The 17,280-nt window shown below is 47.3% G+C and overlaps 1 protein-coding gene across 6 annotated transcripts; it reads right to left on the bottom strand.

Moving 5' to 3' along the window:
• Nucleotides 1-908: 908 nt before the first annotated feature.
• Nucleotides 909-5,823, bottom strand: LOC123131868 (uncharacterized). Of its 6 annotated transcripts, none has more exons than XR_006464347.1 (4): nucleotides 4,403-5,642; nucleotides 2,973-3,070; nucleotides 2,220-2,793; nucleotides 909-1,446 (listed from the first exon to the last, which is right to left on the bottom strand). XR_006464347.1 is itself a non-coding variant. In XM_044551566.1 (4 exons), the coding sequence occupies exons 2-3, from the start codon at nucleotides 5,544-5,546 to the stop codon at nucleotides 3,015-3,017; spliced, it is 1,200 nt and encodes a 399-aa protein (XP_044407501.1). In that variant the 5' UTR covers nucleotides 5,547-5,558; nucleotides 5,652-5,823; the 3' UTR covers nucleotides 909-1,446; nucleotides 2,973-3,014. The 6 variants fall into 6 exon arrangements, 3 of the variants coding, with proteins under 3 accessions (XP_044407501.1, XP_044407502.1, XP_044407503.1); XR_006464348.1 differs by having other exon boundaries at nucleotides 2,605-2,793; XR_006464349.1 differs by having other exon boundaries at nucleotides 2,220-2,335.
• Nucleotides 5,824-17,280: the final 11,457 nt, after the last annotated feature.

Genomic DNA, 17,280 nt, shown 5'->3' with positions numbered 1-17,280 from the left:
TCTGAATCTAATGTCTTATAATGTATAAGACAACATTTTTTTGTTAGCGGTGTGATCCTGACCAGAAGTGAATCCTGGATTGCACACATTATCCCACGAGACACAAGAGCGATCATGATGTGATGAATAGAATTGTATCGAGAGAGACAAGGGAACAAATGATTCGAACAACCCTTTATTGATGATGAATGAGCACTTATATACAATGGGAACAGTTGCCTCAGAGGTCCGTAGAGATGCCATTTCAGGAACCGTCGTGACGGTTGCTGGAAGTGTGCAACCGCACATCTAGGAAGGAGCGGGGATTATTCCCTAATAACCACAAGAGTTATTTAGTTTTAACATGATGCATGGGCTAAAATATGATCGGCCAAAATCTAGCCCAGGCCAATATGCCTTGGTTTCCATTCAGTTCGATGTACATCGGTAAACGGCTATGTGTGTGCATCCCTCTCCAAAAACACATTATTTGGCATGGGGTAATCATTCGATATTCAAATTGCATTTTGTATCTCCTTTGCATTCGTAGATTTGGTATCTCCCTTACATCTGTTTGAGCGGCCTTTATTTCTAGACGGAGAGAATATAAAATTAATGAAGGAATTTCAGAAATCACTGGTGTCAATATAAGCACCTACTCCTACCTCACTTATGTGCAACATCAAGGGGTGGAGTTCTAGTTTGTAAGGGCGTTCATAATGCAGGTCATACTCCAGAGCCCATATATGCCAGGCTCAAGAGTAGCATTAATCTTACACTCACTTTTTATCTAACTAAAACAATAAATCCTGGGTGCTTTTAGTGCAACAACCGTCTCTAGTGTACATCCTGGCGACAAAACGACGCGGCGTTTCTTCTCCGACAGCAATGGATTCAGGCACCTGAGTGGTCATGGTACAAATCCAAGCTACAGAAGGCATCCCCTGCTACTCGCAAGCAAGAGCAATGGTATCTTGTTCTGATACAAATTCTTACCTAGAACAAACCTACACGCACCAGACGCACGGACCCTGCCAAATAGAAAAGGGAACATGTACCATGGGACAGAACATAAGCAGTGATTTAGAGTTGAAATCTCAACCTGACAAAACATAAGCAGAGATTCTAAGCAAATGCTGCAAGCGGCGCACGCACACAAGTGCTACCAGACAGCTGTCGGGTGCTTGCCTTGCTTGGAAGGAGCAAATGAGTCAAAGATTAACTGACAGTGTCCGACACTAATCATTAATCCGTGCAAGTCACCGTGTCTTCATGAACTGGATAGGAAACAGTAAATTCGCAACAAATTAATCGATGAAGTCCTACGAGTCAGACTTCACGGCTGACCATCAGAGGACCAATTTCAGGGTTGAGCACGGCGCACAAAATGGAAGAATTCATTACAAAGTTGACCATTACACAGGGCACAACCCATTTCTGCATCACAGCCACCGGAATCCTAGGTACCTGCGGAGCAAAGAATTTCGTCAGCCAAACCAATTTGTATATACAATTTATTAGCGGAAAAGTCATTAAAGCCATAGCTCTCAATTTGGTATGACTCAAACAACAGTAAAAGTTAACTTTCACCAGTGTTGTGCCGAAAGCTCCAAAACTGAATCATCTCGGCATTGTTGGACAAAACCAACGTGGGAAAAAGAAAAAAAGCTACATGATAACACTTCATTTGTACTGCTACACCTTCCACTCTTATAGTAGTTAGTCCCAAACAAGTTAGGGTAGGCTAGAGCTGAAACCCACAAGATCTCAAAACCAACTCGTGGTTCTGGCACGTCGATAGCTAACTTCCACGCACCCCTGCCCACGAGCTAGCTAGTCGCTGACAAATTGAATTTTATTGAAATCATGCAGTAGAAGCCACAGGGATCATGCATCATCTTATTAATAGACACACTTCCATCGGCCCAAAATAGATGCCATCTCCACAGCATCAAAATCAATACTCCGAATACTAAAAGAATATTCATGACGAAACTAGTATTTATGGTGAATCTAGGCATGCCATTTTGATCATGTGTTTAATATGAAGTGTTAAACATCTGACGTGGCCAAGAGTGAAGAACATAGACCGCTCACAACGCATAGATGCATATAATTTGAACCAGACAAATTATGTTAAACTGAGAGGTATCATACATGCTGAGAAAATATTTACGCAAACCGCCCAACACTAGAATAATCATCCAAGAAAACTGAAAGGAAAAGGATAAAAAATGTACTTTAAAAATTAATGAAAGCATGCTCTTCGAGTCTCCTGACAATAAATAGTTCACTAGGTAGCATAATGATCCAAAATAAACAGCGATGTGAAATGTCAAATGGCATAGTTATAACCCTGTGTAACAAAGAAAGCATGAAGCAAGTGTTCAGGTATTGTCAGTTACCAACTACTCCATATAATCACACTAGGACTTGATAGATCTATAGCCATGAAAAACTAATCAAAGGCGGGTAAAAAAAATGAATGACGGACACAAAAGAGGATGCATTTCATTATGTTGCCACTTAAAATATGCACAAAAAGGAGAATGGTCCTCAGTCATCAGAACATCTAAGGAGCTAGAGGCGAAGAAATTGCACTAACAGTAGGAACCAAGGGAGTACCAAAGAGGAGGTAAATGAAAGCAAGGCAGCTGGATGGACAGGAAAGGTTCCTCATCCAATAGTGAGGTGGTAGCAACAAATAATAGAGAAGGTAGGTGGGCAATGGCATGAGGAAGCAAATGGAGAGCAGCTGATGAAGGCATGAAGAGGGTGAGGAGCAGGGCCTGGAGAAAAGATCCAAGATGCAGCCTGCCAGGAAAGCGTTGATATGAGTGGACAGGTGGGTAATAGCTAAGCAAAGAGTTGTATAGAAAATCTTAAAGAGTCCTCTCTTGCCATTTGGTAGTTGAGAAATGGCAGTAAATAGGAAAGCAATACATTTTTTTAAAGAACAGTTCAGATACCTCAACATAGGTTCAGAAGCTTACCTGCTCAACAAGTACATCACAGTAGCATACCTAACTAGATAATCATCTTATGTGCTGTGAAAGATCAACTCCATCATGTCCACCACCAATGTCTGTTTCTGCAAGCATAAGTCAAAACAATCAATGGCACTCCAAAGAATAGCCAAATAGACAAGAGGAGACATCAACAAGATGTTTAGATAAACTCATAGCTGTAGTTTGAATAAAAAAACAGTTTTATACAAGATTGGCAATAGATAAACAAAACCACACCTATTGTTAAATTTAACGAATATACCGAAAACAGTATAAACTGATTATTATCGTAAAAATGAAGAAGATGCACACTCAGACAATCAGCTAGTCATAAGAGACAAGTTAACCAGAACCCCATTGGAATAAATAAAATATAGGTCATTCCGAGCAACAGAAATGACCAAGACTATTCAGATCTACATTATCTTCAATAAATTAGGCTAAAAATCAAAGTAATACATCAATACTAAAAATCCTAGCAACAAAGGTGAACAAGACTATTTAGATTAGAATTTACTCAATTCAGCATTAGTTTCCCTGGTACAAATGGATATTTGCTACTCACAATAAAAGACTCCTAGAAGTGATAAAATGAACAATTATGCGCCAATTACAAACAAATTTGACAATATGGACTCAAGATTAGTAGAAAGATTAGCAGATAGAATAAATATTAAATGAAAGAAATAGAACTAGCTTTAAGTTTCTAACTGTGTCTATTGAGCTACTTATTTGACATGTCAGTTGGTTCAAGCTACTTTTTCACGCAGTTATCTTCAACTTCCAACTGTTAAATATCTTGATCTTGAGAGAGAAAACTGTACTGCAGCTATGCACTGAAACTACCATTATACAGGGATATGTGAATCGGCATGCAAGAGGGAAATTTACTTCATCAATATTACAAAAATAATTTGCCAGTTTGTTGTTCATTTTTTTACTGTATGAATATTGATATAATAACATGATAAAAGGCAGTTTGCTAGCTCCGACTTGAACAACAAAAAATACAGAAATAAAGATAACAGTAGACCAATTTCAACCCAACACCTGACTACAAAGCATACAAAAAAAAGATACCACTAACATAAAAAAATCTATATCATAATCACTACTCCCTTTGATCCATATTAATTGTCACTGATTAGTACAAAGTTAGTACAACTTTGTACTAAACCAGCGACAATTAATATGGATCGGAGGGAGTACATAAAACACCACCGCACAAGAATCAGAACAGAAATACTACAGAAACGAAATTGTTGTACGTTGAAGAGGTCATCAAGCAGTAAAGGAAACAAGTGATATGAAAACTGTTAACCTAACACGAAAGAGTATGAACCGTAATTCTGTCAACCGATTATCAAAAATTGGCTTCGTTTTGTTACAACCGATATCTGAAGGCATACTATTACCTGCAGTGTAGACACTTTCGAATGGATGATAGTGAGAAAGGGTTCTGGTTTCACCAAGTTTCTTGAACTGCAAAGACTCAAGATTGACCATAAAGAGGACACCGTGTGTCCACACAAACACCACATTATTCTCCTCAGCGAACCCTAGTATGACTTGGCTGCCATTTCCATTCAGGGAAAGTAGCTTGTCCAGTTCAATAGTTCTTCCAAGAACCCATGAAGCAACACCATCACAATCAGACTTCCTCTTCCATAACTGGAAGCTCTGATCTTTCTGCAACAGTAAACCAAGACCACCACCCTCTGCCCGCATAATCCAGAACTGGTAAAACCCATTTTCAAGCATATGCGCTGGCACCCGTATCACAGCTAGGCTTTGCTTCTCCAAATCAAACTCAAGAATTCCAACAAAATTCCCAGCAAGAATCCAGTAAATAGAATCCCTAACCATCACAGCGGGTTTTCCCGTAAACACCAAGGTGACATCATCTTCATCACCCAAAATATCCGAGGTGGAAACCTTGAATGGAACCGGTGTTGAGACAAGATCACCCCATAAGTTGGTCTCGGAAGAGTAAAGCCAGGCGAGCGCTCGTTTGTGTTGCTTGTCGACGTTGTCCACCACTGTCAAGACCACATGAAACTGTTGGATGTCTCCGGCAGCATGAAGCACTGCCCCATTGATGGCTGTGTTCTCCGCATGTATCACAAGCTCAGGGGGGATGGCAAGGTGGTGCTGTTTGCCGGTGACGGGGTCCCACACCAGGACCTTGTTCGGCCGTACGTTGTGGATGAGCACGAGGCCATGGCGGCATCCAAGGGAGATGAAGCGGTCGCCTTCGCGGCGCTGCAAGGAGAAGCGGCCAGGCGAGACACGATTTGGGGGCTCAAGAGTAGGTACGAAGGGGAAGAGGTCGCTGTCTCTGTTGAAGAAGCCAAGGAGGGGAGGGTTTCGGCGGTGGTGGCGGCGGAAGCGGCGGCAGAAGCGGGGGTCGGAGACGAGGCAGCGCCAGCGCTTGCAGACGAGGGAGGCGCGCGGGAGGGAGGACGGCTCCGGGGGGAGGCGGAGGAGGATCTCGCAGAGCAGGTTGTCGTCCTCCAGCGGACCCGCTGCCGGCGAGAGGTGGCAGCTGCGGCTGGTCATCTCGCCCTCCACCTGCAACAATGGAGGAGCGGTCAGAGGAGGAGAGGAGCAGTCCGGGACCCGGGAAAGGAGAGGAGCCGCCGGGGTAGGAGTGGCGGCGCTAACCCTAGATGCGCGCGTGAAAGGGGGAGGGGCGTCCGGGGGAGGAGCAGACGGCCCGGATAGGGGCGCGCGGCGGAGTGGCGGTGGCCGTCGCCGGCGCTAACCCTAGCGCGATGGTGCCGCCGCGTCGGAGTGGAACGAGATCCTCTAACGTAGGTTGAAACTACTGCCGAGGGACGTCCTTCTGGCATCACCGTTCAGCAGCCATCCGACGGCAGCAAGTGGGAACCAGGGAAACAGAGTTAGAAAGCAGAGGAATGCCAGCCCAGAAGAGATACGGCCCAGTCCAGAAAAGAAAAATACATCCATCTGATTACTCCCCGTCGTCGTTCGCTCGACATCGCCTGCGCTGGCCATTGCCATGACGGTGCATAACCCTAGCTCCGCCGCAGGTGAGAGAGCAATCGCCGCTGCCATTGCCACACCTGCGAGGGAGTGCGACCGCTGCCGCCGCCTGGGTCAGCGCAAGAGGGAGAGTCGCTGGCAATGCCATGGCCGCCACCACCGCGTGTCTGCACCATGCCGTCGGGCTCGCGACCGCTGCGGGAGGCGCCAAGTATGTGCCGCGTTGATGAGCGCGAGCAGCCGCGGATGAAGGGCGACCAACACATAGCCTGGAGTGCGTCGCGGCCTGCAGTCTGACGCTAGAGGAGGCAGACAGTAGCTCAACAGCTAGAGTCTGAAATGAATTTTCAGATGTACATACTGAATTTGTATTTTGTTAGGAATCTAGAACTCAGATTGTACTGAGATTGTATATTAATGTTCTCAATTTAAGAGCAGAGCATTGATGCTTGTCAATTTGTGAGCATAATATTCATTGATGATTTGGGTTATAGCTGATGTTTTTCAGCTGTGTACCAAGGTGCTAGAGGTTGGCCCTGTACCAAACTTGTATTTAAACTCTCTCTCGTTTCTACTAACAGAAAGATCAGTGCTCCTGCCAATATTTTGGGAAAAAAATGATAAACTCTCTCTCTCTCTTTTCTACTAACAGAAAGATCAGTGATGCTGTCCATTTGTGAGCACACAAGTGAATTGAAAATCATTGTAATATAGTGCAGAGCATATCATTGATGATGTCCATTAGAAATTGATACAAGGGATGTTATCCACTTGTGAGCATACAAGTGATGTTGTCCATTTGAAATTAATACAAGTGATGTTGTCCATTTGAAATTTGTACAAGTGATGTTGTCCATTTGTGAAATTGATATAGCGTAGAAGGAAAAAGAGATTAAACAAAGTGAACTATGGTCCATAACATTAAATAAAAAATCATTGTAATATAGTGCATCAAACAAAAGAGATCATCTAAACTTGACCAAAGTGAACTATAGCCCAAACTAAACACTTGACACTACAGAACGAAAACTGTTCCAATTGCTTTCTTCTTTAGGATCACTCAAGTTAGATCATATGACTTCCAAGAACAAAAGTAGAGTGCTTGTGCATGCATTGATTTTTTTTCTTCAATTTTCTTACCAAGGATGTCTAGTGTGATGACTACTAACATAATGCATTCTGGAAAGTTGGCTGCTCAATAGCTAAGCCAAAATGCCCAAACTTCATCCAAATTTTTACATTGCCTGCCAACATGAGGTACCAAACCGGACAATATACCTCCGCAATGGAAAAATAATCATGACCAAAGAACTTGTGCAAGTGACATATTTCAGGATAAGAGAGAAGTTCATGTGATTCTTACTAAAATTTGTGAAACCTCGTGAAAATAAGCAAGAAGTAGGAACTCATGGAAACTTCAGAATTCTATCAGTTCTAGTGAGCTACTCATGGAAACTTCAGACTTAAGCACCGGATTGAAAAGGAGAGCAGGTCATCCTCAGTCGTCTGATTTTTACATTAATACAGGGGAGAGTTTGATCAAGTTGAAAGCAATCTGATGTTCCTAACGTCAATTCCAGTGAGCTATTTATGGGGAAGATGGCAGAAGAAAAGAAAATTTCACTAGAACGTACATACACGATTGAAGAATAGAGCAGATCATTCTCCGGCGATCGACGCCTTCACTAGAACGCGATTGAAAAACATGGCAGGCTGTTCTCCGGCGATCGACTCCTTCACCAGAACACGCTCTTTTCCATCTCTCTCATGCCGTTTCTGTGATCCTCCCGCGTGTTTCTGTATCCTCGCGCCATTTTCTCCTCCTATTGGGTCAGATTGGGCCGCATCACGTTTCTGGGCCGGTGGCTAAGCTGTGTTTACCCCACACGTCGCTGGTTTTCCTTGCGAGTGAAAGCTTCTGCCGTCGGATGGCTGCTGAACGGTGATGCGAGAAGGACGTCCCTCTGCAGTAGTTTCAACCTACGTTAGAGGATCTCGGGAGGGGAGGGAGTGGCCGTGGTGAAGTGAAGTGTAGAAGAGGCTGCGGGATGTGGGAACTGGGAAGTGAACTTCTGTCCTGAGGAGCATCTCAAACAGATTTTACATCGGCTGCCCAAAAAACTGATTTTCAGTGCATTTGGGTCCAATTTTTCTCTCTAACCGATGTCTGCCTTGAACCTAAAATTATGTGGTCGCACTTTTAGGCCGCCCAATTTTTTTTTTAAAAACTGAAATTTGACCATATCTTTTTTTTCTTTTGGAATTTGAGAATTCTAAAAAATTCCAAACAGGCCGTAGGCGGTCTCCATCGGATGCGGATTTTCGTGCTGAATTTTTTGATATATTATACGTTTTTTTCCGACATCGTATGCAAAAGTTATAGCCGTTTTACATTTTCCCTACACTTTTTGCAAAACATGTCCAAATTGTAGTTTTCAAATTTTCCTAACTAGTAGATGTAGTAATATAACTACCTCTCGAAGGATTTTATTTTTTAAAGTTTTTATCATTTTCTTTTGATTTTTTCAGAACTGAAATGGCGACACAGGGGGTAGAGTTTGAAAATTGCCCTATAGTGCCGGTTTGTATCACAAACCGGTACTATAGGCCAGACCCCTTTAGTACCGGTTCGTGCCACGAACTGGTACTAAAGGTGATCGTGGGGCCCCGGCCTGACGCCAGCCTGCCACCACCCCTTTAGTACCGGTTCGTGCCACGAACCGGTACTAAAGGTTCAACACGAACCGGCATTAATGCAAATCCGTTCGAACTGGCACTAATGTTACCATTAGTACCGGGCCTAAATCAAACCGGCACTAATGTGCTTCACGTTTGACCCTTTTTCTACTAGTGTTGCCCTGTTATGACCGGTTTGGTCTATACTAGGAAGAGGCCCACCGGGCATTAGTATTAGGGGCTTGACCCACAAGTTATCTTAGCCAAGTTATCTTAGGCTAAAGTTATAAATACTAGTTGTAAGACACCGTTGAGATCAAGCAATAAAGATATTATAATCTTCTGTTGCCCGGCTCCTTGAGGAGCCGGAACCCTAGCCGCCGCCTCCAACCCTAGCCGCGACGGCGCCTGTCCGCCGGCGCGCCCGCTCCAGCCCTCGTCCCCCTCCTCCTTACCCATACAATATGCGCCGGAGGCCTGGTAGGAACCCTAGTCCTACCAATCTGGTATCCAGAGACACCAGCCCGACCATGTCGCTTCCTCCATCACCGCCGCCGCTGCCAAACACCACCGCCTCACCTACGCTGCCGCCAGCCCCGTCCGCGTCCATGACGACGCTCACGTCCGGGACTGCCACCCCGACAACGCCGACCGCCACCGCGGCGGAGCCGCCCCGCATCCTCTCGCCCGAGGAGGTCTCGGGCACCCTTCGCAAGTTCGTCCAGGCGGTCAAGGGCATCAACCTTTATCTCACCGGGAACCAGCCCCCGCCGCCGAGCGCCGCCACCACCACCTACGGGCTGCCACCGCTACAGTGGCCCGCCCCGGCCTTCCAGTCGCCCTACGGAGGGCCGCCCCCGCCGCCGCTGCTGCTGCAGCACTACTCGGCCGCGGGGAACCCTTGGCCCGCGTGGCCGACCGCCACCGCACCGCTGGGGGACCCTTCCTAGCAGCTTCTCTAGGCGCCCCCGCCGGCTACTTCGACGCTGGCTGCGGCGCCACAGCTCCACCAGGCGCCGCCACCGTCGACAACATCACCACCCGTGCCCCGGCTCATTGGTCGGCCCCTGCACCAGGTGCAGTTTCCGCCCTCGCCATCGCCAATTCCCGCGTGGGCGGCCGGCTCGTCTTCGGGCCCGGTGTACACCACGGCGCCGGAGCACCCGACGCCTTCCCTCCGGGTTGACCGTCCCTCCGGCTCGGCGACCTACGCCCCGGAAATCCCCGACCCGGCACACTCGCTGCCGCCGACTGTAGCAGCCCCCGGGCACGGCGGTCCGACACCCCCTCGCTTCGCCAAACTGGACTTCGCCACCTATGAGGGCATGGAGGACCCTCTCAACTGGCTCAACTAGTGCGAGCAGTTCTTTCGCGGGCAGCGGACGCTCGCTTTGGATCATACCTGGCTCGCGTCCTATCATCTCCGCGGCGCGGCGCAGACCTGGTACTACGCCCTCAAGCAGGACGAGGGCGACATGCCACCATGGGAGCGCTTCCGGGAGCTCTATCTTCTTCGGTTCGGGCCTCCTATCCACGGGAGCCGCCTGGCGGCCCTCGGCCATTTACAGTTCACATCCATAGTTCAGGACTACGCCGACCACTTCCAGGCCCAGGCGTGCCACGCGCCGAGCGTCTCCGGGATTCAGCGCGCCGAGTTATTTGTGGGCGGTCTGCCGGACCATATTCGCGTGGACGTCGAGCTCCGGGATCCCCCCGACCTCCAGACGGCCATGTACTATGCCCGGGCTTTCGAGCAGCGGGCCCAGGCACTGCATCAACAGCCCGGACGGGGAGCGTCTGCGGATCACGGTGGCGAACGGCGATCGCCTCCGTTGTCATGGGCTCGCCCGCGACGTTCTCATCTCCATTGGTGGCGAGCACTTCTCCATTACCTCTGCAGGCATCGACCTCGGCTGCTTCGACTTCATCCTTGGGGTAGATTTTCTCCGGACCCTCGGTCCCATCCTATGGGACTTCGACGCGCTCACAATGACGTTCTGGCGGCTGGGCCGCCGCGTCCGGTGGGACGGCCTTGGGGGCGTTGCGCCGGCCGTGCCACATCTCCAGATGGTCGCCGCGTCCTTGGAGGCCGAGCAACCCCTGCTGGATTCCCTTCTGCAGCAGCACGACGACCTCTTCGACGAGCCACGGGTTCTTCCGCCCGCCCAGGTGTACGACCATCATATTCACCTTATGCCGGGTACCCCTCCCGTGGCGGTTCGGCCCTACCGCTACCCTCAGCTGCAGAAGGATGAGTTGGAGCGCCAGTGTGCCCTTATGCTCGCCGCGGGCATCATTCGGATCTCCACGTCACCCTTCACCGCCCCGGTGCTGCTCGTCCGCAAGTCGAACGGCACTTGGCGTTTCTGCATCGACTACCGCACCCTGAACGTGTTCACGCTCAAGGACAAGTTCCCTATACCGGTGGTCGACGAGCTCTTGGATGAGCTCCATGGAGCGCGTTTCTTCACCAAGCTCGATCTCCGGTTGGGCTATCATCAGGTGCGTATGCATCCCGACGACATCACCAAGACGGCATTTCGCACCCACCATGGCCACTTCGAGTTCTTGGTGATGCCATTCGGCCTCGCCAACGCCCCAGCGACTTTCCAGGCCCTGATGAATGACGCCCTCCGGCCCTACTTACGGCGGTTTGTGCTTGTTTTCTTTGATGACATTCTTATCTACAGCGCCACCTGGGCCGAGCACCTCCAGCACGTCGCCATCGTCTTCAACGAGCTTCGGGCGCACCACCTCCACCTTAAGCGCTCGAAGTGCTCGTTCGGGACACCTACCGTCGCCAACCTCGGCTATGTCATCTCTGCCGACGGGGTAGCTATGGACGCCGACAAGGTGGCGGCCGTCTCCGCATGGCCGACATCTCGCTCGCTGCGGGCTCTCCGCGTGTTCCTCGGCCTCGCCGGCTACTACCGGAGATTTATCCGGGAGTTCGGGCTCATCGCGGCGCCCCTCACGCGGTTGCTTCGCCACGGCGCTTTTGCTTGGGACGACGAGGCGATGACGGAGTTCGAGGCCCTCAAGGGGCCCTCACGACGGGCCCCGTCCTCCAGATGCCCGACTTCGACCGCCCGTTCGTGGTGGACTGTGACGCCTCGGGCGCTGGTTTCGGCGTCGTGCTTCATCAGGGCGATGGACCCCTCGCCTTCTTCAGCCGGCCGTTCGCTCCTCGCCATCTCAAGCTGGCGGCATACGAGTGGGAGCTCATTGGCCTTGTGCAGGCCGTTCGTCATTGGCGGCCGTACTTGTGGGGACGGTCCTTCCACATTCGCACGGACCACTACAACCTGAAGTTCTTGCTGGACCAACGACTGTCGACCGTGCCACAGCACCAGTGGATCAGCAAGCTCTTCGGCTTCGACTTCTCCATCGAGTATCGGCCGGGTTGCCTTAACACCGTGGCCGACGCGATGTCCCGTCGCGACTCCGACATCGCTCCCTCCGTCGACGAGTCCACCGGGGCGGTCCTGTGCATCCGCTCCGGGCCGACGTTCGGTCTCTTCGCCGACATCCGCCGCGCAACTGCAACGACCGACGACGCCGTCCTTCTTCGACAGCAGCTCACGGTCGGTGACCTGGAGGAGCCTTGGCGCTTATCTAACGGACTGCTTCTCCATGGGCACCTGATCTTTGTTCCGGCACATGATGATCTCCGTCACCAGGTGTTACAGCTCGCCCACTCGGCAGGTCATGAGGGTGTGCAGAAAACCCTCCATCGTCTTCGCGCTGACTTCTACATCCCTGGCGATCGCGCCCTGGTCCGCGACTGGGTTCGGTCTTGTCAAACATGCCAACGCAACAAGACGGAGACCCTGCGGTCGGCTGGGTTACTTCCGCCCTTGGAGGTGCCGTCTCAGGTCTGGGCGGATATCTCCATGGACTTCATCGAGGGCCTCCCCAAGGTGGGCGGCAAGTTGGTCATCCTCACGGTGGTCGACCGCTTCTCCAAGTACGCCCACTTCATCGCGCTCGGCCATCCGTACACGACGGCGTCTGTGGCCCGGGCCTTCTTCGACGACATTGTCCGCCTACACGGGTTCCCTGCTTCGATCGTCAGTGATCGGGACCCAGTATTCACGGGCCGTGTCTGGCGCGACCTCTTCAGGATGGCGGGTGTCCAGCTCCGCCTGAGTACGACGTTCCATCCCCAGACAGACGGTCAGTCCGAGGTGGTTAACAAGGTCATTGCCATGTATTTGCGTTGTGTGACAGGTGATCGGCCTCGCGCTTGGGTGTACTGGCTCTCTTGGGCGGAGTACTGCTATGATACGTCCATTTTGCATCATGCTTTTATATCGATATTTATTGCATTATGGACTGTTATTTCACTTTATGTCACAATACCTATGGCTATTCTCTCTTATTTTACAAGGTTTACATAAGGAGGGAGAATGTCGGCAGCTAGAATTCTGGGCTGGAAAAGGAGCAAATATTAGAGACCTATTCTGCGCAACTCCAAAAGTCCTGAAACTCCGTGGAACATCTTAAAATAAATAAAGAAAAACCCTCGCCAAAGATGAAGGACAGGGGGGCCATACCCTGCTCACGAGGGTGCCCCCCCTAGGGCGCGCCCCTACCTCGTGGGCCCCCTGGTGGGTCTCCGACGTCCATCTTTTGCTATATGAAGTCTTTCGATGAGAAAAAAACAGGAAGCCATCTTCTCGGACGAAACTCCACCGCCACGAGGCGGAACCTTGGCGGAACCAATCTAGAGCTCCGGCAGAGCTGTTCTGCCGGGGATACTTCCCTCCGGGAGGGGGAAATCATCACCATCGTCATCACCAACGCTCCTCTCATCGGGAGATGGCAATCTCCATCAACATCTTCACCAGCACCATCTCATCTCCAAACCCTAGTTAATCTCTTGTATCCAATTCTTGTCTCAAAGTCCGGGATTGGTGCTAGTAGGTTGCTAGTAGTGTTGATTACTCCTTGTAGTTGATGCTAGTTGGTTTATTTGGTGGAAGATCATATGTTCAGATCCTATATGCATATTATTACCCCTCTGTTATGAACATGAATATGCTTTGTGAGTAATTACGTTTGTTCCTGAGGACAAGGGAGAAGTCTTGCTATTAGTTGTCATGTGAATTTGGTATTCGTTTGATATTTTGATAAGATGTATGTTGTCTAGCCTCTAGTGGTGTTATGTGAACGTCAACTACATAACACTTCACCATTATTTGGGCCTAGACGAAGGCATTGGGAAGTAATAAGTAGATGATGGGTTGCTAGAGTGACAGAAGATTAAACCCTAGTTTATGCATTGCTTCATAAGGGGCTGATTTGGATCCATATGTTTCATGCTATGGTTAGGTTTACCTTAATACTTTTGTTGTAGTTGCGGATGCTTGCAATAGAGGTTAATCATAAGTGGGACGCTTGTTCAAGTAAGAACAACACCCAAGCACCAGTCCACCCACATATCAAATTATCAAAGTATCGAATGCGAATCATATGAACGTGATGAAAACTAGCTTGGCGATATTCCCATGTGTCCTTGGGAGCGCTTTTCCTGTTATAAGAGTTTGTTTCGGCTTGTCCTTTTCTACAAAAAGGATTGGGCCACCTTGCTGCACTTTATTTACTTTTGTTAGTTGTTGCTCGTTACAATTTATCTTATCACAAAACTATCTGTTACCACTTATTTCAGTACTTGCGGAGAATACCTTGCTGAAAACCGCTTATCATTTCCTTCTGCTCCTCGTTGGGTTCGACACTCTTACTTATCGAAATGACTATGATAGATCCCCTATACTTGTGGGTCATGAAGACTCTTTTCTGGCGCCGTTGCCGGGGAGTGTAGTGCCTTTGGTAGGTGGAATTTGGTAAGGAAAAATTTATATAGTGTGCTGAAATTTGCTGTCACTACTATGGAAAGTAATTTTCTGAGGGGCTTGTTCGGGGTATCTTCACCCCGTCCAATAGAGCAAAGAGTTTCTCCTCAACCTACTAAACCTATTGAAAATGAAACTCCTTTGAATTTCCTTCGGGTATGATGGAAAAACTGCTAGCTAACCCTTTTACAGGAGATGGAACAAAGCATCCTGATGAGCACTTAATATATGTGGATGAAGTTTGTGGATTATTTAAGCTTGCAGGTATACCCGATGATGTTGCTAAGAAGAAGGTCTTCCCTTTATCTTTGAAGGGAGACGCATTGATATGGTATAGGCTATGTGATGATATGAAATCATGGAACTATAAAAGATTGAAATTGGAATTTCATCAAAAGTATTACCTTATGCATCTTGTTCATCGTGATCGCAATTATATATATAATTTCTAGCCTCGCGAAGGAGAAAACATCGCTCAAGCTTGGGGGAGGCTTAAATCAATGTTATATCCATCCCCCAATCATGAGCTCTCGAGATAAATAATTATGCAAAGTTTTTATGCTCGGCTTTCTCATAATAATCAAGCCATGCTCGATAGTTCTTGTGTTGGCTCTTTTATGATGAAGACTATTGAATTCAGATGGAATTTATTGGATAGAATTAAACGCAACTCTGAAGATTGGGACCTCGACGAAGGTAAGGAGTCAGGTATGACACCTAAGTTTGATTGTGTTAAATCTTTTATGGATACCGATATTTTCCGTAAGTTTAGCACTAAATATGGACTTGACTCTGAGATAGTAGCTTCTTTCTGTGAATCTTTTGCTACTTATGTTGATCTCCCTAAGGAGAAGTGGTTTGAATATCATCCTCCCATAGAAGTAAAAGTAGCTGCACCTATTAAAGTTGAAGAAAAGACTGTCACTTATAATGATCCTATTGTTCCTACTTCTTATGTTGAGAAACCACCTTTCCCTGTTAGAATAAAGGATCATGCTAAAGCTTCAAATGTTGTTCGTAAAAGCAATATTAGAACTTATACACCTCCTGAGCAAGTTAAAGTAGAACCTAATATTGCTATTGTTAAAGATCTCTTGTCTGATAATATTGATGGGCATGTTATTTAGTTCGAAGGTGAAACTGCTAGAATTGCTAAACCTTGTGATAAAGATAAACATAGACCTGTGGTAGGCGTGCCTGTTATTTCTGTTAAAATAGGAGATCATTGTTATCATGGCTTATGTGATATGGGTGCTAGTGCTAGTGTTATACCTTATGACTTGTATAAAGAAATCAAGCATGAGATTGCACCTGCTGCGTTAGAAAATATTGATGTCACAATTAAACTTGCCAATAGAGATACTATTTCAGCGATGGGAATTGTTAGTGATGTTGAAGTCTTGTGTGGGAAAACTAAATATCCTGCTGATTTTCTTGTTCTTACTTCTCCGCAAGATAGCTTTTGCCCCATTATATTTGGTAGACCCTTCTTGAACACTGTTAATGCTAGGATAGATCGCAAAAAGAATGTTGTTACTATTGGCTTGGATGATATGGTTCATGAGTTTAATTTCTCTAAATTTAGTAAACAACATCGTGAGTAAGAATTACCTAGTAAGGATGAAATTATTGGTCTTGCTTCTATTGTCGTACCTCCTAGTGATCCTTTAGAACACTATTTGATAGACCATGAAAATGATATGTTCATGAATGAAAGAAGGGAAATAGATGAAGTATTCTTTAAACAGGAACCTATTCTGCAACACAATTTGCCTGTTGAAATTTTAGGGGATCCTCCTCCACCCAAGGGTGATCCCGTGTTTGAGCTTAAACCCTTGCCTGATAATCTTAAATATGCTTATCTTGATGAAAAGAAGATATATCCTGTTATAATTGAAGGAAATATGCCCTAGAGGCAATAATAATGTTATTATTTTATTTCCTTATATCATGATAAATGTTTATTATTCATGCTAGAATTGTATTATCCGGAAACATAATACTTGTGTGAATACATAGAAAACTAAACGTCACTAGTATGCCTCTACTTGACTAGCTCATTAATCAAAGATGGTTATGTTTCCTAACCATAGACATGTGTTGTCATTTGATTAATGGGATCACATCATTAGAGAATGATGTGATTGACTTGACCCATCCCATTAGCTTAGCACCCGATCATTTAGTATGTTGCTATTGCTTTCTTCGTGACTTATACATGTTCCTATGACTATGAGATTATGCAACTCCCGTTTGCCGGAGGAACACTTTGTGTGCTACCAAACGTCACAACATAACTGGGTGATTATAAAGGAGCTCTACAGGTGTCTCCAAAGGTAAATGTTGGGTTGGCGTATTTCGAGATTAGGATTTGTCACTCCGATTGTTGGAGAGGTATCTCTGGGCCCTCTCGGTAATGGACATCACATAAGCCTTGCAAGCATTGCAACTAATGAGTTAGTTGCGAGATGCTATATTACGAAACGAGTAAAGAGATTTGCCGGTAACGAGATTGAACTAGGTATTGAGATACCGACGATCGAATCTCGGGCAAGTAACATACCGATGACAAAGGGAACAACGTATGCTGTTATGCGGTCTGACCGATAAAGATCTTCGTAGAATATGTGGGAGCCAATATGAGCATCCAGGTTCCGCTATTGGTTATTGACCGGAGACATGTCTCGGTCATGTCTACATTGTTCTCGAACCCGTAGGGTCCGCACGCTTAAGGTTTCGATGACAGTTATATTATG

Source organism: Triticum aestivum, chromosome 6A (assembly GCF_018294505.1).
Source record: "Triticum aestivum cultivar Chinese Spring chromosome 6A, IWGSC CS RefSeq v2.1, whole genome shotgun sequence".
Classification (NCBI taxonomy): Eukaryota; Viridiplantae; Streptophyta; class Magnoliopsida; order Poales; family Poaceae; genus Triticum; species Triticum aestivum.
This window is presented reverse-complemented; position numbering and strand designations above follow the sequence as displayed.

Bases quoted from the DNA above. Each gene is read 5' to 3' on its own strand.
- LOC123131868 (XM_044551566.1), bottom strand. From the start codon at position 5,546: ATGACCAGCCGCAGCTGCCACCTCTCGCCGGCAGCGGGTCCGCTGGAG. The intron at 3,071-4,402 runs GTAATAGTATGC...TTATGCTTGCAG, and splicing joins CGAAAGTGTCTACACTGCAG to AAACAGACATTGGTGGTGGA.